The sequence below is a fragment of the Bacillus rossius genome, chromosome 1 (assembly GCF_032445375.1).
Source record: "Bacillus rossius redtenbacheri isolate Brsri chromosome 1, Brsri_v3, whole genome shotgun sequence".
NCBI lineage: Eukaryota > Metazoa > Arthropoda > Insecta > Phasmatodea > Bacillidae > Bacillus > Bacillus rossius.
The window spans coordinates 79015493-79036737 of NC_086330.1; the positions used below are offsets into that span (position 1 = coordinate 79015493).

General features: G+C 37.0%; 1 protein-coding gene across 1 annotated transcript; it reads right to left on the reverse strand.

Annotated features, from left to right (window-relative positions):
* Positions 1–699: 699 nt before the first annotated feature.
* Positions 700–20536, reverse strand: LOC134538335 (uncharacterized). Its single transcript, XM_063379569.1, has 4 exons — positions 20058–20536; positions 19115–19722; positions 18934–18993; positions 700–14883 (listed from the first exon to the last, which is right to left on the reverse strand). Exons 1-4 carry the CDS (start codon positions 20261–20263, stop codon positions 13037–13039), a joined length of 2721 nt encoding a protein of 906 aa, XP_063235639.1. The 5' UTR covers positions 20264–20536; the 3' UTR covers positions 700–13036.
* Between the last annotated feature and the right edge of the window lie 709 nt (positions 20537–21245).

A 21245-nucleotide genomic window follows, 5' to 3' on the forward strand; every position in this document is an offset into this window, starting at 1 on the left:
GGGTGTTAGTCCGTAGTGTAACTTGGCAGACAATATTAAGTATTCATGTAGCAAGTTTTCCATTTAATTGGAAAGCACTTGACCTGTGTTGTACTTAGGTTTCATACTAACAGTATCTTTTTTCACTGAGATTGTACGTGTTTACATAACAATCTAAAGTCTTACGATCCAAATTGAATTTCTTTGCTGCTGATCGAACACCAGAGCTTTCCTGAACCACACACAGGACTGCTGAACACATTCGTTCAGGTGAATGTTTCTTCCGAACTCTCCCTTCCTTAGGCTTCCAAAAGAAAGGCATTCTGAAATATGTTATATATATATATATATATGTGTGTGTGTGTGTGTGCGTGCGTGCGTGCGTGTGTGTGTGTGTGTGTGTGTGTGTGTGTAAAATAACCAACTTCACTTTCAATATACAAAGGGATAAATTTTGTAAAAAAAATTTTAAGAGATAATTTACACCAATTCTTAACACATTAAACAAATGGAAGTTTTATAACCATACAAACTAAAATAATTTATAATTTGGATCATTATAACTATGTAACCTTAAATAATGTGCATTTGGGGTAATTTTAAACCACCTAACCTAAAATAACAAAATTTTGGTTTGTTTATAGAAAACTTAACCTCAAAAATATAAAGGTTTAATATATTTATTATTAAATATTTTAGGGAAGGCTTGACCATATGGCATTGAAAGAACAAATTTTAATATCACAAGCTATTTATTTATAACAAATGACTCAAGAAAAAATTGTATTTGTTAGCAAGTTACATTGAGTTACATAAATTTTTTTTCTTTAATTTTATGACACTGAACAAATTGGTCACATCAATTGCACTACATTCAGTGATCCACACACCCACTATGACATGTGAGGAATTGTAATAAATAAGCTGGGCCATTGCTGAACTCCTTGAGATTAGAGAATGCTCAGTCTTAGTGTCAACACCCGTGGCTGATTGGACGATTGTGAACTGATTGTATAGAAGAGGGAATGTAACACTGAATTATACCTTTAAAAAAATTCCTAGCTGTAACTTTATCATAAGTAAAAATGAACTTCAACACAGGTAAAAATGTTCTAATTTGTGGGCACTAATAGAATCCTTTCTGTCAATGTTTTACAGGACAAATGTTAAGAATACTGTGATTCACCTTTATGTGTGCACTTTTAGCAGGTTTAGAAGAATACATTGAAAAATGCAAGTGTTAATAAATATATGCTTAAGTTAAATAAATTGAGTATTAAAAGAGAGTACAGACATTCGTATACAAAGCTAAATTTGGTAAATTCAGTGAGAGCAATAAAAATCCCAAAAATGTTGACACTTTAGAAAATTGTCATATTATTAAAATGTAATAATATGGCATTTAAAAAAAACAATAGTATAGCAGTGTCTACTCAATTGATGTCAAACATTTCTTTTTGAGCATTAGATTTGAAGCAGTTTTTAGGTGTTAAAATTTAAGTCTGTTACATTTTCACACTAGCATCACGTGAAATGTGAAAATAATTTAGCCAATAACTACATGAATTTGACACACAAGAAGTTGGAAGTGACTTCGCGAGACAACAAAGTAGTTGACACATTGCAGAAGGCCCACATGCAAATACCCATCGGGCCGTCCTGGTTTCTGCTTTTCACGACTTCTTCACATCGCACTAGGCAGATCCTGGGATGATCTGATCTTTTCCGCAGTATTCTCCAGGTTTCTTGTGTTCTGATCTCTATGGACCTTGCACTCGAGAAACAGTAAAGCTCACATGGGTCAGTTAAGCATGACCCAAATGGTTAAGCTGTTGTAATGCTTACATTCTTGGTGAAATTTTAAGTTTTAAAACAAAAATGTGTATTTGTTTACAATGGTTCAGCCATAGTGATTAAATACAGAACTCCAAGATTGCCTCATGAGTCTTTTTCCACAAGACTTGCTTACCATGCTTCTTGCTTATGTGTTTTTATGGTGATTAAATCTTCAAACAGTTTTGATTGGGCACTATTGAACTTCCCAATTCATTTTTCTCATAGTTACAATTTCCATGTAGTTATTTAGGGCAACACATTTTCTTCTCATCAGCGTAATAAATAACCAGAAAACTACCACGTAAAATGTAGCCTTAACACAGCACTTGTAAAATTTCTGGCAAAGCATTTATTATTTCAATTTATTAACAAACACTAAAACTCTGCATCTGATATGGAGAACACGTGATGAATTGTTTTACCCATTACTGAGTGTCGTGAGACAGACAATGCTACGGTGGTAACAGCCGTGACATCCGTATGCTTGTAGAGGCAGCATGATTCTGCAGTAGTTTGTCATACCTTCCATGGGATAGAGGTAAAAGGGACATCTGAAACACCCAGTCCTGAACCAAGGGAGAATGAAAAATCCTCTCCCTGGCCGGGAATCAAACCCAAGCCTCTTGGCTCACCAGCCAGACACTGGACCAAGTGGGCGGATGCAAGACATGCAACACAAAAATAAAATACAGAATTTAAAGTTCTTGTTTATAGATGAAACACAAAATCAACACAAATGTTGGCCAACTTTTTTGCAGTCTTGCTTTATCACTTTTATTGTTTATTTATGTTAATTAATGATTGCTAAGGCATACCAGATTAGAATCACTTGTGAAAAATAAAATTACTTTCTTACAAGACACATGTAGGTTTAAGAAATTTTTCAGAAAAATCACTATAACAATTTACATAGTTATAGTGTAGCATGCAAAAATAATTGTAGCAAAATAAAACAGACATGGCACATTTATTTTGTTGAGATATCACCTGGTATTTTAATAACTAAAAACTAACGCACTACTTGTCCCGAAAACTTAGAGACAGTTCTCCTACATTTATTACCCACCGCGAACATAACAGGCTGAATAGAAATATCTAGCTTCAGTCCCATGCCTACTTATACACTACAAACTCATAACTCTTATCATCATGGTCACAGCACTTCTTCGTGCACTTACAATATGCCAGACATGTGCAGGGTGTTCTGTTCAAATAATCGCTCGCAATTCTCAGCTGCGACAAAGATGGACAAAGTAGCAGTATGTTCCTATTGAGACAGACCTTATTTTTGTAGCTTTTCTATAATAGCTGAAATACTGTCTTTTTAAGTCAGTTTGTACTTAATTTTTTTACAATGTTTGAGTCTGTGAATTTTTATTAATTATTTTAATGTTAGATTAGAAACGATCCATATGCAACTGTGTGATCAATTGATTGGCAGATGACTGTGTTGCTTCGATTCAACGCCTGACATGATAACTGCCATTTATGACATCCTTGTCTGGCAGTCACACGGGTTAAAGAACCTTTGGGGTAGGTTTGATTTTCCCCTTGAGATAAATATTACTAATTTAAAGAGTAAACTGTATTGCCTTAAATTAGTTATTATATTTTTTTGGAAGTAATGAAATCAAACATACCCAAAATTCAGAATATTTTGTAATTGAATAAATAAGACATGTTGTTTGGCAAGGGTAAGGTTAAATTAACAACACACTGAAAATTTTAAACCATTTGGAACCTAAAAGTAAAAAATTGGCATTAAGATTGCTCAAAAAATTGAATTTTATATTAAAGAAATACTCTATTCGAAAGGTTGTCATGTTATAATGTAGATACTATTATTGAGCAAGTCAAACTTATCTAAACAAATTTTTCTATAGCTGTATGTGTCCATCAAGTCTGTTTTTCCTGTTTACAAGTGATGCGTTTAGCAATGAGACCATAATATTTTCTCAGGATTGTTGCAGTTAAAATTATATCTCAGTAATGAGTAACCATAGTAACATTAAAAAAGGTATTGTTAATGAGGTTCTATCCTTAAAAGGACTTCACTCATTGGTTGCACACTGATGTTTTGTGCGACATCTGTAACAATCCAGCCAACTACTTACATCAGAAAGTCATTGACCTGTTTTCCCTGTCTTACCCATTTTACCAGCTTCTGACACGTCTGCAGTGGATTTCAAAACCAATGATTCAAAATTTCAGAGAGTTTTGTCTTTCACAAGAACCCTTCACACCCCTGTCTTCCCTGCTCTACTACCAACAAACTACTGTTCCTCCTACAAGCATCTGCCATCCCCTTCCCCCACTTCTCGCTCGCACAGGTGCATCAGCCACGCAAGTCTTCATCTTGTTTTGATTCCCGGTGGGTTTAAGCCCAGATAGTTCGTAAGTGGGAAACATAAGTGGGTAGTCCTCTTGAGGGTACTCCCAGTTCCCCGTGTCAATGCCCTTCATTGCTTCAACCCTCGTCTGTAATCACCTCAACGTTGACAATACAAGAGGGGGTGGGGGGAGAAACAGGTTAATTAATTTATTCACAGCAAGCCTAACTCTGTCCCCTGTTCGCAAGCGTAAACATTTCCTGCCACTCAAGCACACGACAGACAGTATGAAGGTCGCCAGTACCTCCCGTTCCTTCCGGTAATTAACCAGGAAGTCACTTTCATGCAAATATATTCTAAATGCACCTACGTATTTCAGAACCATGTTCAGTGTGTTTTCATGCACATGACTACTCAAACATTTCATAGGAAGGGGAGGAGACAAAAGAGGGATCTCTAGGGCATCGTAGTTTATCTTGATCATTGTAGAATAGACTTCTTTCATTCCTGTTGACAACTGCACATATTTATACTACCTTGTATTTGTTCAACTGGAGAAAAATAATACGATAGTTATTTACATATTTTATGTCTTCTTGACTGAAGAAAAACCTTTAGCAAGAATTGAATTTTTCAGATTGGCTCAAATACACTTTTACTATGTTTGTTCTACAATTGAAGCTCTTTCATCCAACACGTTCGGACCTTGGCCATGCCCGATTGGCAATTTCGTCAGGTTTTCAAACTGCAATATAATTTTCACAGGCATACCAAAGATAAACTAATAAATATTCTGCAAATTTAATGTACGAGCAATACAGAAACCTAGTAACGTTTTAAATCTCACACAGTAACACCACATTTTATCACACCAATATTTAGCATGATTGTTTAGTGGTTTCTTATGGAAAAGTTAATTTAGTTAAATAAATGTGTCATCCCCAAAGGAAGCATAAACGCAGAGTTGTGCCGAACCTATAGTGAGCGGCCAGTGTGAAGTCCATTTTCAGTAGATCAATGCAAAAAATTAATGAATTTATTGTTAAACTATTATTAGTTATGCTAATGAAATGTCTTCCCAACAAAAATATATCACAAGAGCATATTTACCATATTGTTGTTGCAAAAAACTATGAATAAGTACAGAGTGAAAATTAAGTTTTAACAAAAAGTGAGCACATAATCCAATTTAAGAGGCTTGTAATGGAACTCTAATCAAATTTGTATCTATACTAATATTATAAAGCTGAAGAGTTTGTTTGTATGTTTGAACGCGCTAATCTCAGGAACCACTGGTCCGATTTGAAAAATTCTTTCAGTGTTGGATAGTACATCTTCGAGGAAGGCTATAGGCTATATTATATTATCAATAACTTTAGGGATCCTTACTAAAAAAAAGTCCAATTTAGAATCAAATGCATTGGAGGGGGTTAGATACAACATGCAGTACACGTACGAAGTGTGTGTTAACAATGCCGCAGGCGCATAGAAGTTTATTTCCTATTGCCTATTAACATTGTTGCCACGCACTAAGATGCCTTATCATTCTTAATTTTCCCATAAAAGTAAAAAACACCCGTGTGATATTAACAACGAAGCAATCAGTACCCTCATAAGAGTTCAATTAGTATTTAAATACTTTTTATCTCTTTAAATCGCAAACCTTAACTATTGTTTTCTTTCCTCTCTCTGTGTTTAATTTGTTTTTTTATTGCCCTTTTTTTTCAAGTATATATATTTTACAGACTTGAAACTTCACAGTAATGTTCCTTATGTTACGCAGGATGACATTTTCCGAAAATTAGATCCCATGGGTGGTTAAAACCAGGCAACAGTGGGTACTTTGTCTGCATGAGAACAGGATTTTGCATTGTTCATGCCTTCTGCGTCTCCATGACAACGGGCATCGCGCGGCAGTGGCGTACCCACAAGGAAGGGCATGTATAATGAGCGGCGCAAGAGTGATCTGCCTGTAGACTGCCGTAGCGAAGTACGGGTACATTAGTTGTACGTTGTGTGCACGAGTCGGGAAACCATCGGTGCTATTCATTTTCTCTCCGGTACATTATACAGCATTGTAATAAATTTTCACTGAATTTTTTTTAATTTACCATTACTGTAAATGGGAGATGTGGCTTAATTTTTTTCCATTAGTATAGCCGTGCGAAGCCGGGTAGCTAGTTAAAATATAAATTTTTAAATAGGCTGAAGTCTTTCAAGTAAAGCAATACCATTTAAGGCAAATAAGACATTAAGAAAAAGCATGAACAAGGAATGACACCTAGCTTTTAGCAAGCAGCCAGCACGAAAACCATTTTCAATGTAGTTTTACTAGTTGAACATAAAGTAATTCTCTAAGTGACATGTCTTCCAAACAAATTTTTGCAACTACTGGAATATTTTATGTCTCGTTATTGCCTAAAGATCTCATTTTCATCACTGAGTAAGGCATAAGGTTTAGCAATGTGTACACAAAGAGTATTTCCCATGGCTTCATACATTCAAAGTTAAAGAATATTTTAAGGAAGTAAAAATTCGTTTCAGTAGATGTCTTAGAAATAAAAACCGCCTCGGGGACAAAAATTAAGCGTGAATGGAGTTAGGACCCAGTTGTGTGTGCGGCAATGTATTTTGAGTGCAGCCTTACATGTAAGGTTGGAGGGATAAGTGAGAATTAGCTATTGATACTAACTAGGTTAACTTTACTACTGAGGGGAGAGAAGATCATTGTGCAACCCTGCCTTCTAGGCGGATGACAAAACCAGTTGTGTTACTGGAGTCGTTCAAAACCACTGTGACTACAGTTTTAGGTTGATTTTTTAATTTAATTTTTTATCAAACTGGAGAATATAAATTAAGAACAGAGACAACACAACCGTAAAATTAATTGTTAGCTAGCAAAAAATATGTTTCATCAATTTTCATTCTATTTCTTCCATTTTTTATGGTAATTTGAATGCTTAAACAAGACCGGTTCAATCAGTCGTATTACCCATCGAATCAAATCAAAGAACGAAGGATTAATATTTTATTACTGTATTAAAAAAAATTTAAAAAAAAAGTAATTATCTCTTTATTTAAATGTTAAATCATGAACATTCTTTTTGCCACCACTGTATATTGGTAGTGTTGTGGGGGAGAAACTATAAATTTACACCAATCCTTCACTGAGCACATCTTCAAATTGCCTAATTCATTTAGTGCGATGTTAATTTTACTGCCCCAGTATGTTTGTAAATTTCAGTTAGCATGAAATCGCCATGAAGTCTGCTTCAACTGGGTAAACAGCAGATGTACCAGGGCATACAGTTAGCTGTACTAGAGGGGGAAGAGATGTGCGTACAGGTCTGACTACACTATCAGCTGTTGTACAAACATCAGCTATGTTAAGTTCAGTTTCTGCTATTGAGTGTAAAGGACACAATATTTTTACGTCTGCGCGTATGCCACTGGGCCGTTCCATTGTCGCCGGCCACAGACCGGGCCGTGATTAACTTCAGTCTAGGCAGTGGCAGGGAACTCGCACGCACAAATACAGAGCAACAACTGCCCATTCATCTGTCGATAACTGTATTTACGCAAGCACCTGCAGTTGGAATAATATTGGAAGAATGGCTTCCAAGTGAAAATGTAATGCATCACGTTGAGACAAAACTAGTAGTATTACAGTGTGCAGAATATCATGAAGGCCACACTTATTTTGGTCGCACTTTAGTTTTAAGCAAGTGAACTGTGCGCACAATCGTACGAAATAAGGACTCTATCAAACGATATAAATCTGATGCTGTTGGTTGTACTAGTGGGAATATATTTGACATTAGATACTAAAACAGAAATGAACAGATGATTCACATGGAAAAGGTTGTTGAATGAAGGGTGTAATGAAAAAAAAAAAATAATAATGGCCTGACAGGATTGCTGAGAACCAAGTGGTGATACACGAATAAGCACTTTAATTTTTGAAAAATTAAAATGTAAATATCCGGGTAGTAATTTTGGTTTCACTGCTAACAGGGTGGGCTGTAAGTTTTTTTAAAATATTTTTTTTTAAATAATTTCTTAATTTTTTTTAATGAAAGGTCTAATTCCTCTCTAATAACAACAAAATGTTTGATCATTAATTGTTCTTGTGATTTATAGGAATAAAAAATTTTATACGTAGCTATTAATCCAAAATCTTATAGTTAAAATTATCTGAATAAGTTATAGATCATACCCTGCTAAATATGTACCTACTTTTTAAAAATTAAAAACATTAAATAGTTCATTCTTATTCCGTAGGAAATCCCTGACTGTACTTCATATCCCTTATTCTATGGGGAACACTTGTTCTACGTATGTAGAATCTTCCTCCTGTGAGGAAATACCATATTCAGACAGGGTTGAAAAAAAAAATAGTTTTTTGCTAAAAAAAACCAAGTTTTTTTAGGTTTAAACCAGGTTATTTTTTATTTTGTTCTCACCACGTTCAAACTATGTGTGTGTATATATGAATTCAGATCAATTAATAATTTTTGACACAATTCCTGATATCAGCTACAATACGGTATGTATATTTAAATTTATTTTTAAGAACATCCAACAACTGCCCCATTGTTAAGTTTTTTGTCCACTGATTCCAATACCAAAGAGTTTGCACAAATATGTTACTAAAGTACCAAAAGATAACTAACATTGTGACAGTACTACAGTGTGTACAACATAATAAACTCACCTAACCTAAATGTCATAAATGCTTAAAAAAAAAACACACACACACACTCTCTCTCTTTACTCTTCAGTCTTGTGGATTATCATTTAGTAAAATAAAAACATCAAGATTAACTAGTTAAAAAAATGAAGCTAGTTCTATCCTTTTTGTATTGCAGGTGTATTACAGGTCACATCACATCACTGTTGGTTGTATTTGTTAAATGCTTTAAACAGAAATACAAGTTTGGGTGCTTTTTCTATGCCTAACTTACTACGTACTTTAGAATGCACAAATCCAAATGATGATAATACTCTCTCTGCACTCGCTGAAGAAGCTTGTGCTGTAAGTAACTGTTTAACAGAAAGAAAAAACTAAATCATTAAATTTCTCAATGTCATTCCTCTGACTTCTCCACCACAAACATTTGTTGTTATTATAGAGAAATTAGACCTTTCATAAAAAAAAAGTTAAGACATTCTTTAAAAAAATTATTTAAAAAGTTTTATTTTTATTTTACATAAACCACTTTGTTTAAACCATGATTTAAACCATTGTAGTTTAAATCAGCCATTCAGAAGTGCAGAGTTGCTGGACTTCAATTCTTTGATGCTATAACTTCACTGGTTCAACATGAGTGGCAGAAAGCGGGATATTGTATGGCTTTTATTTGAAGAAGTTAAGGAGTCAAGAAAGGGTGTGAGGGCCAAATGTACAAACATGGCAACGAACTTGAGGGTCAAGTTATCAGACTGAAAAATCACCTCTAGAGAAAGCATCCAAATTTGTATTTCTGTTTAAAGCATTCAACAAAAACAATCTACAGTGATGTGATATGACCTGCAATACAAACAGGAAAGAACAAGCTTAATTTTTTTAAACTGATAAACCACAAGACCAAAGGGAAAAGAGAGTGTGTGTTTTCTTTAAGCATTTATTAATGACATTTAGGTTTGGCGAGTTTATTCTGTTGCACACACTGTAGTACTGTCACAGTTTTTCTTTTCTTTTAGTATTTTTACAATATATTTGTGCAAACTCTTTGGTAGGTATTAGAATCATCAGTGGATAAATGGATTTAATAAAACACACACGCACACACATATGCATAGTTTGAGTGTGGTGAGAGCCAAAATAATTAACACAATAGAAAAACCTGGTTTTTTTCCAACCCTGACTGCTAGTAAAGGATGGTTTGGAAAGTTCGTGGAAAGATACGCGATGTGAGTTGGTCACACCCGGGTGGGCAAGCCAACCAGTCAATTGACGATAAGTACATAACCACCCACCTCCCATTACGCGGTTTCGTGTTTGTCATACAAAGTATCAGATGGTAGGCTTATAAAGATAAATGGTGTGACATATTTATCATTGAGTGTTAAGGCTCGTACACACTGCGCTGACGTTTCGTGTTAACACGCATTAACACGTGTAAACACATGTTAACACGTGTTGCAGAAAAAAGTCGTCATGACTTTTATATGGGAGTGCGCACATTGTTGTGATGTGACGTGTTATGATGTGTTATTGCGTAAGCTGACGCGGAGCGCGTCATAACACGACATTACACGCGTCACAACAATATCTAGGCTCCCAGATTTTCGTCAGACGTGTTATGCGTCAGACACGAGTATGGAGGAGCAACTGATAGAACTTGTGCGTACGTACGAGTTGTTGTACGTTTTCAACAATTTAGTAGCTTATAAAACTTATTTTTCGTCATGCGGTAGTACATTAAGAACCTCTCCTCATCGTCCAGTAGTTGAGGCATCAAATGATGAAATTCGCCAACAATTGGCCTGTCTGCGTTTATAGGATGCACCCACTCTCGTTCCTTTTTTTTTATTTAACATGATGCATACTGCTACTGCACAATCTTCTTCTTCTTCATCAAGTTCATCCATAAGTACAGTGATTTCAGCCATTTCAAATACCTTTCACAAAACCGTGCACCCTGTTCCGTATCAACACGTCATCTGACAGTATCAGAACAATGTGCACACTTTGCCGTGTTATGTCGTGTTATGTCGCAATCTGACGTGATGTGATGACACGTGTAAACACGTCAGCGCAGTGTGTACGAGCCTTTAGTCTACGCATTTATATTATGTAAAGAATATTTCCTTACAAATTTTGGAGCACATCAAGTAAATTAGCCTTGCTATTTATGGAGACTAATGCTTCAGAATATGCAATTTGAATAACACGAACATTTTTAGGAACGTATTAGTCGTGCTAAGTGCGGTATTGGTGTACATTAGTCTACAGTTTCAGCGACTTGTTTCTGTTACTTTCATGACTTCATTCACCACACCTAACTTATGAGCATCTTGCTGGATACGTTTTAAGTTTATTAAAAATGTCATAATATTTACTTTGGGTTAAATTTTAATTTATTGTATATACGGTCTGCAATGATGGCATGTATCACATTGCAAGTAATCACATTACCAATAACGATTACTGAATGGTACTTTTTACTCGTAATTTGTTACATTTGAGAGACTGTGATTGTTATTTGTAATCGACTTGGAGGAAAGAGATGTAATTGATACTTTTGTGTCTTGCAACTTATTCTTAATGATTTTTATTATAAATATTCCATCACAATTTCAATAATAATCATGACATATAACTGATTTAACAGCTGTAGTAGTTGCTGTATATATACCTATGGGAAATTACAATACAGGGTTATCTTTGACGCATGTTTATGTTGTGGTTTTGAACTGATGAAAAGTGTATATAAATGGTAAAATGTTACTATGTTAATTTTAATGAGTTTCATTAAACTATACACACAAAACAGGCAAACACAGTATCACTGATGATGTTACTTTCAACCAAATAAAATGTAATGTGCCAAGTTATTATATTTTTACTCGGTGTAGCTATGCATGCTGCAAGAGGTGTAACTGGTGTATTATTAGAAAATAGCTAACAAAATTTGATTTCCTAAATGTTTAAGTTGTTTTAGAAGTTCAACAGACTTGATACCAGTGTAATGGGCTGAAAGAATGCAACCCCTAAACTAACTAGGCAGCATAAATAATCTTGTTGCATGACCTCTGTTATCTGACTAGCAAAAATAAAAAAGAATTAGAACTACCTCTAGATACTTATCTATTGAATTTAGTGATGAGAAACCAGTATTATAGTTGCAAAAATTTCTGAACTTTGCAGCAAAAAGTCTAAAGAAAATAATACTGTCTTAAACATCCCAATTATATTTAACATTGAAATTAAAATGTAATATTTTGTCTATATACGTAAAACATGTGTGCACTATCGCCCATTGAAGCAGCCTGTCATGCATTAAATGTTACAGGTTATCCTAACACCCTGCACACCCACCTTCTATCTGATCACTTATGAAAGAAATATAAGCAGTATTGGTGTTTTTAAAAGATTCTGTTTTCGTGCTAAAATTCATTTGAAACTTATTTCTAATTTGAGGAATATTGTGTGACTTGATATGGATTGTACAGACTAGCACTCCAACATTTACAGTTAAATGAAATCTGTACTGTCTCCATGCTTCCATCTCCGTGAAGCCAAACAAACCCACATCAGTGGTACAGCATACAGCTCAATGTGTGGGTCTGGCCAGCTCAACAGTCGGTCACACCCATGCTCTGACGATCCACTCTCTGGACAGGGGCTGCTACAATTGCATCACCCAATGTCCTGCAGTCTCTAACTAGCAAGGTGAAGGATTAACTGACCTCTTTAAGTGCAATAGACACTGTCATCTCCCACTGAAGGATGTCTACTACATTGTACAAATTAGCACGTTTTCTGACATGCAAATTTAGCAGAAGTAAAAAATTTAGTTTAGATTTTATAACCTGTTCTACAGTTCACGATTCACAAATTCATTTGGGACTTAATGACTTTCACGTTTCGGTAAACACCCTGCATTTCTCACATTAAACAACTAACTACCCCTAAAACATTTCTCCAAGCACAACTGATCAGTTGAGCAAACACATGCCAGTGTCTGAACCACCAAGATGTGGTGCGGACCAAATTCAACTTTTAACTTCCTTCAATCCAGCACAACTGTCAAGTTCAACTGGCCCAAATGCCAATATCATAACATACAATTAGCTAAATTATGTTAGTCTATCGACAACTTGGTTAGCTACTATGCAAACAAGTAAACAAACAAAGCAGAAACCACAAGATAATTCATCAAATTTTAAGAACTCTCTTTCTTCTTTCGCCTGTCCTTGTGTTTGCGATCTGTCGAAAGATTTTTGCGCCATGTCATCCGACAGCTACGTCGAACCGCACGAGTGATGACAGACTTGCGGCAGCTTGTCATCGCGACGGACAGCGCAGCGTCTATGCGAAAAAGAGCATTTGCAGCCTGTTTTGGTGTACGAATCTTTTTAAGGCACTGTACAATTTTCGGCACAGTTTTCTCCAAGGTGGCAGGGTTTTTGCACAGTTTTTGTATCCTAACAAGCTCCGACGCTATCCCGACCACTTCGGCATCTGGCTGTGTGGCACGTGCAGCTTGTTTAGTCACGAGATCTACCTTCGATGAATTAACATTAACGATGCTGGAGCCAAATGACTGCAACCCTGAAAGGGAAGTGTTGGTACCAACTCCCGGTTGTCCCGTGAAGAAATTCAACATGTCGAGGGTCTGCATGTTGGAGTCGGGAAGCAGCACCGTTCTCTCTGCGGTAGGTTGTTGCTGCTCGCCTGAGGACACCTGGAAGAGAGGAGTGCTCATCAGCGGGGCTGCACTGGAGGTTACGAGGGGAAGGGACGAGGGCGGCTGGAAGAGGGAAGAGCTCATCAGCGGAGCTGTGCTGGAGGTTACGAGGGGCAGAGGGGACACCTGAGACGAGGGTGGCTGGAAGAGGGAGGAGCACATCAATGGGGCTGCGCTGGAGGTCATGAGGGGAAGGGATGAAGCCTGGGACGAGGGCACCTGACCAACTCGGTTGATGGAGATGAGTGGGGGCACAGGGGCCACAGGAACAGGCTTGACGGCACTGGGCGGGGACTGCACCGGACCCTGCGGCATCTGGACGAGTATCAGCCGAGGCTGAGGTGGGGCAGTAGCCCTGGGGGCATGAGCTGGGCCGAGCGGTGAGGGAGGGACCGGCGACTGCAGCAGCAGTAGCTGGGGCTGAGGGGGTTGGCCCTTCTGCACAGATGCCTGAGGGGGTGGTAGCAGTGAGGGTGGAAACTGGACGAGAAGTAGATTCTGAAGGCCTGGTGTCTTGGATGCAGAGGTTGTCGACGGCATGGGCAACAGACCCAGCATGGGCGAGTTAGGTGGCATAGTTTTACCATCTGATATCAGCATAAGTTTATCCATGCCTGAGGTTTCAGGCAAAGACTGGCCTATAGTATTTTGCCTCGTTGCAGATTTTTCTGTATGTAATATAAGCGGAGGTAAACATTTTATTTCTAAGTTTGAAGCTGAAGAATGTGAAGTCATAGCTTTTGGCAGTGTTGTAATGTTATTTCCTGCCATGTTTGGCCGGGAATCGAGAGGCTTGGAAACTTGCAAAGATTTGTCATTTATTGAACATTGCGAGTTGATGATTAAATGATACAGGGGCGATTCTGGCATTTGTACGTTTTTGTCTGTTTGGGGAAACGTGTTGAACACTGGAGATGGTTTGTCTGTAAGAGAACTGGGACCCAAGATCAGGTGGTAGTTAGGAACACTTGGCAAGGTTGCTGGAGTGGGATTCGCCACAGAATGTGCTAGGACTGTCGACGTGGAGCATTGTGTCATCGTACTGCATGTTTGCGCAAGTTTATCTGTGGAAGATGAGCTCGTTGCACAGGAAACCATGACAGAACTGTTGCCGTTCATGCCCATGATCGAAGAGTGGTCCACAGGCAGGGCATGTGGTTTTGCTTTTGTCGCTGGCGTGGAGTGATTCAAGGGCTTGGTTAGTTCTATGAACAATTGTGACGAAAGCGAAGATTTCTTCTCGTGCGTCTCGTCTGTAACTGCATCATTATCTGCGGAATGCAGCTCTTCCATGGGTGCCGTGCTGTTCAAAACTTCGTCCTCTGAAACACATACCATATTGTTGAGTCTCTGTGCTCGTAAGTCATTCCTCCCCACTGCCATTCTTTCTATCTCTAAAGTAAACACAAATTGAATGGGGAGTGCATCCTTCAAATGGGCTTGATGTGGAACCCACAGGTGCCTGAGTCATTAAATGAAACCCTAATGTGGAGCAGTGGTAGGATTCAAAATGTGTGAGAAAAAGTTAAACCCCCAAGAAAACTCCTACATCAGTGGTGTTTTTTTCTTTAATGGTAAATATTCAAAAATATATATTAAAATGATACTCTGAAGTTCTAACCCAAGAACATGTTTAAAACACACAATAATTTTAAAAAACATTTTTAGGTACAGTCTGCAGGCAAAGGTAAATTTTGAAATTACTATGTCCTTTGGAAATTAATGGACAATTTTGGAACATTTTGAAAGCTTAAAGTACAAAATATCCTATATGTTCTAAATGATTGATAAAACATTTTCTCAAATTCCATTCAGCAAACTGTTTCTAATGTTTTCTATTTGATGTATTTTTGTATAGTTTTTAGGACTTTCATATAAGATTGACATGGCCACGTTTTAACTTGGGATGGTGGAGACAGGTCATTTCTGTACTGTGTTGCTAGTGACAACTCTGATGAAGATAACATATCAATTCTTTCCCGTCGGCTAAGAGTAAACTAAATAAATTTATTCGCTCCTTATGATAAGACTTGCAGTTATCAAAAGAGCTTTCAGACAAAATACTTTATTAACAGGAGTTCAGAACATTTTGTCCTTCAACCCCTATATTTCCACCCATGGCAGTAATAATCAGTCGTATCAAAAATATTTTTCAAATTTTTTAGAGAGTAATGTAATAAAAAAGTTTGCAATAATTCAAAACAAATAACATACATTTCTACAACAAATTATGATTTTATTTTTATTTCAAACACTAGGTATATTTCACCCCTTGCAGCATGCAGTAATAAACTGTTATATAAAAATTTCTTTTGGATCAAGGTTTAAGATAATATTTAGGTTTACAATAAGTTTTAAAGGATTTGATAGTTTATCTACATAGAAAAGAAGATACCTTATTAACTTTTTTTATTTTTTTTTATCTCGGCTGCTTTTTTTGTTCAACCCCCTGCAGTAATGTCTTATAAAAATTGTTTTAGCCAAAAGGTTTTTATATTTAGAATAATTTAATGAAATTTTAATGGATTAGATAGTTTATGTACTAACGGAGTTCAATTTTTTTCCCCCTTAACCCCTGTTATTTTCACCCCTTGCAGCATGGTTGCTTGTGTTAAAATTGTTTCAGACAAAAGTTATAATTTAGTGTACATGGTAAAGAAATTAAAATTTTTTGGGATTTCCACTTTTTTTTTTTTTTTCAAACCCTTGCAGTAATAATTGTTGTATCAAAAATTGTTACATACAAAAGTTTAGGATGTTTAGAATTTTTACAATGAATTATAATGGATTTGATAGTGTACCTAAAAGGGCAGAAATTATTATTATTATTTTTTTACTTACAACCCCTGCTGCAGAAATGATTAATTTTCAAAATTGTTCCGAATAAGTTCTGGATAAATTTAGAAGGTTTATAATAAATTGTGATGGATTTGATAGTGTACCTAAAAAAAGGAAGTTACAATTTTTTCTTTCCTTTCTTTCAACCCTTATTTTTTCCACCACTTGCAGCAATGCTTCGTCTTATCAAAAATAGTTTCAGACAAAATTTTTAGTATTTGCTAATATGCATAATAAGGGGCTCATGATTTTTTTTGTCTTGCACTCCCCCTATCTCTAATCCCATCAACATGCATTTATTGTTGGTAATATCAAATATTGATTACTAGCTGCCCGACCCGGCTTCGCACGGCTATACTAATGGAAAAAAAATTAAGCCACATCTCCCATTTACAGTAATGGTAAATAAAAAAAAATTCAGTGAAAAATTTATTACAATGCTGTATAATGTACCGGAGAGAAAATGAATCGCACTGATGGATTCCCGACTCGTGTACGCAACGTACAACTGATGTACCCGTACTTCGCTACGGCAGTCTACAAGATCACTCTTGCGCCGCTCATTATACATGCCCCTCCTTGCGGGTATGCCACTGCCGCGCAATGCCTGTTGCCATGGAGACGCAGAAGGCATGAACAATGCAAAATCCTGTTCTCATGCAGACAAAGTACCCACTGTTGCCTGGTTTTAACCACCCATGGGATCTAATTTTCGGAAAATGTCATCCTGCGTAACATAAGGAACATTACTGTGAAGTTTCAAGTCTGTAAAATATATATACTTGAAAAAAAAGGGCAATAAAAAAACAAATTAAACACAGAGAGAGGAAAGAAAACAATAGTTAAGGTTTGCGATTTAAAATGATAAAAAGTATTTAAATACTAATTGAACTCTTATGAGGGTACTGATTGCTTCGTTGTTAATATCACACGGGTGTTTTTTACTTTTATGGGAAAATTAAGAATGATAAGGCATCTAGTGCGTGGCAACAATGTTAATAGGCAATAGGAAATAAACTTCTATGCGCCTGCGGCATTGTCAACACACACTTCGTACGTGTACTGCATGTTGTATCTAACCCCCTCCAATGCATTTGATTCTAAATTGGACTTTTTTTTAGTAAGGATCCCTAAAGTTATTGATAATATAATATAGCCTATAGCCTTCCTCGAAGATGTACTATCCAACACTGAAAGAATTTTTCAAATCGGACCAGTGGTTCCTGAGATTAGCGCGTTCAAACAAACAAACAAACAAACTCTTCAGCTTTATAATATTAGTATAGATTGCTATTACTCTTACGAGATATAATAACTTCAAATGGATACAATTGTAATAATATTAAGGGAATTAGAGCAAAATTTCTGGGTTTTGTTTTCTTTCAAAAAAACCTTCCTCATTTATACCACTTTAGCTGTTGGTCTGATTTCTTCCATTAGCAAAATCTGCTGAGATTTTCATAAGTTTTGCGATTTGTATCAGTTTTGGAAGGGATTCGTGTAAAATCATGACAATTAGATTGTGTCCATAAAACATGATCTTTTTAGATTTAAGATGACTGTAGTTTTGAATCAATAAAACATTAAACAAAACACTTTGTAAAAAAATATTCTGGAAGTCGTACCATGATAACGACTATAAGAGATAGTCTTTCTTCTAAATCTACCTTAAAAACCCATTTTCCTTCTATCAGTTTATCAATATTTCGCCAAGTGGTGTAAAAGTAGTTTTTTCGGTATTCAGCATTTTCAGGAACAATGTGACAAACTGTAAAAAAATGGCAAAACAATAGATTTATAACTAACAGTTTACTGCTGTTTTCTGTACATAGATGATGGTTGAGAGCATTTAGAACACCTACTGAAAGGTTAACTAAGTAACAAAACAGCTTGCTGACTGAACTGTATATATCATACAGCTGTATGATTTTATTTTACTATGGCTGTATATTGGGTTGTAATTTTCTTTCTGATTATTCTGTTAAGCTCTTGAATACATATATATTTTATTTTTCTAAATTTACTTCAAAGTAACCACATGTGTGATGTTGCCCAGTTACGCACATTCAATGTGACAAAGTCTGGGTTCGAAAATCAATATGTTTATGCTAGGAGTCGGGATTGAACCGCTGATCCTTATCTTGCCACGAACATGATCGTTTGTGGTCGCGTACTCTCTGGACTTTAAACTGTATCATCAAGAGCTGATATATGATCAATGTTAGCTTGCACATCAAATGCAGTTTAATCCCCACATGCAAGATAACAAAATAATATGCTGTCATTACATTTGGAACATCCCTGTCCTCGAATTAAAATTGTATTAGTAATCTGGCACTTTTTTTGATAAACCTCATATTCTCGCTAACTCCAGCCAGGCAGTCACCTGAAGGGGTTTATTATGATTCTTAAGAAACTTTCCTGTCTAGTTTGTACAATTTCATAAATTTTTCACAAAGAAAAAATCTGCAAAGATAGTTTTTTACAGTTTTGGAACTTTTTCTCCTATTATCCCATTCTTCTGTAGTACGTACCTTCTGACTCTAACTCAGCAATGGTTTTTGATGACCATGATTCCTCCGGAGTCATGCTCACTGGAAAAAAAAACATTCAATGGTTTTTTATCGCAACATTTACCAAGACTCATGAACACCATGGAAACAAACCGATAAACAAAAAAATTTTGGCTCAAGCACGTGCTACATGAAATCCTACCATCGTTGGAACCTTCCTTGTCATTATCGTCATCTTCCAGTGGCCACTGCTCGAGGTCTGTCTGCGACTCATCCAAGTCGGCGCCTTCAACAGCTTCCCAGAGCAGTGCCGGACGGGCCGACGAGGCCATCTCGCTGGACGAGTCCACCTGCTTCTTATAGTCGAGCTTGCGCCAAGATGTGTACCAGTACTGCACGGTGCGGTCGAGTGGGTTGACCGACAGGTCTGCCAACAGGTCGCTCGCATTCTCCTCCATCGACAGCTTGGATTCGTGCAGACGCTTGGCGGAGGATGGAGCCAGCCCCCGGCTGAAGTAGTCCTCGAACATGAGGCGCACATGGCGCGACGCACGCATCACACGCACGCCCTCACGCTCACTCTCGCCGCTGGTGACGACAGGGTGGTTGTGCGCGGCGTGGAGCTTCACCACCCCGCGCAGTGGCTCGGGGCCCTGCAGGAAGAAGTCGCGCAGCACCACGGTGGTCGTCATCTTCTTGATGATGATGTTGATGCGGGCCTTGCAGTTGGTATTCTTGCACCGAGAGTTGCCGAACAGCTTCTTTTTCTTGGAAGCATGCTGGCAGCACCACCACTTGCAAAAATCTGACCTGCCACAAAGAAGCAAAGATTAACAAAGTTAACATTATCGTGTGGATAGCATTCAAAGAGATGCTTTCGTTACTTGATATAACTTCGGAAAACTGATAACCTCTGCCAGGCAAATTAATAATGAAATGTTTAATTTAAAATAACTTAAATAACATGCAAATAAAATTGCAAGAAACCCATTCACTACAATCACATTTCAACCAAATAAAATTGGCCCTTCATATAATTTTCAAGTACGTAATCCTAGAAACAAATACGGATTTCTAATGGAATTTTAAACGAAATGTGTGATATTTTTGACACATGACACTAAGTCATAACTATGATGGTTTACCTCTGTGGCTTTATTACACTTTTTTCAACTATCCATTCTGTCTGAGTTATTTTGGAGTATTCTTCTACCCACAGTTTGGCATCGTTGCCATTCTTTATATCGCATCGTAAAATGTCCACCCCGAGTTTACAAGTCGAACTATCGCGAACTGTGCGGAAATGTTTGAATTGTTCTGGATTTACGTCATATTTTTCAATTTCACTCATGACGAGAAAACATCTGTGCTCGCTGTCACGAATCACATCGAAATTATTATTGACATTTTAGGTTTGTTTGTAAACTAGTAAATCTTTCTGCTGTACAGTTTGGCCAACTACGGTTAAAAAAAGTTAAAGATTATTATTTTTATCCATTTTTGTTTAGTTGTTTTTAGAGTAGATTATAGTATCAAGTCAACTTGTATGAGGATTCAGTTATTAACTCGTCAGGGTGTTTACATATTTTAAAGATGATCAGTATCCCGAACTTCGATAAATAGTGATCGTTAGCGAAAGCTGTGACCATAGAATTTAAAAAAAAAAAAAAACTAATTATAGGCTAAACAATTGTAAGAATTAAGGGAGTAGTTGTGTGCAATGTTTTCCATGTGAATACTTTAAGTCAAAACGAGAACGAACTCTCTCCCGAGGTGATAACAATTTTTTTTTTCCTAACCTAACTAAGACTTCATAAGTAGTTTTGGGTGGGTCAGGGTTAGAGAAGGGGACCTAGGAGTGTCTCAGGTCGAAGCCTATACACCTAGTCATGCTGGGATTAACCATTCAGTGAAGTGTCTCCTGCATCGTGTGCTAAAAGGGGATTGGCTAGCCATGGCAGCGATTGATACCATGACAGTAGCGGATCCAGAGGGGGGGCTAAGGGGCTCAAGCCCCCTCCAAAAGCATCTGGGTCCACTATTGTTTTAGTTTTTGCCTTGATTAAGCCTAGCCTCAGCTGGGTCAAGCCCCTCCCAAACCAAAATCCTGGATCCGCCACTGTACCATGACTAACTCCCCTCACTTAATTCTAGACTATAACTACTAGATAAATAGGACACAGGTAAAGCCTGCAGACACACTGAAAACTGGACACTGTTATGCGGAGTGCAAATTTGCATGCATTGAGTGTAGGAACGTACAGGAGACAGAGAATGGTGAGTTGGACAGAGTAGAAAATAGTCTACCATGCGGGGGTTGGGATCTTGGACTC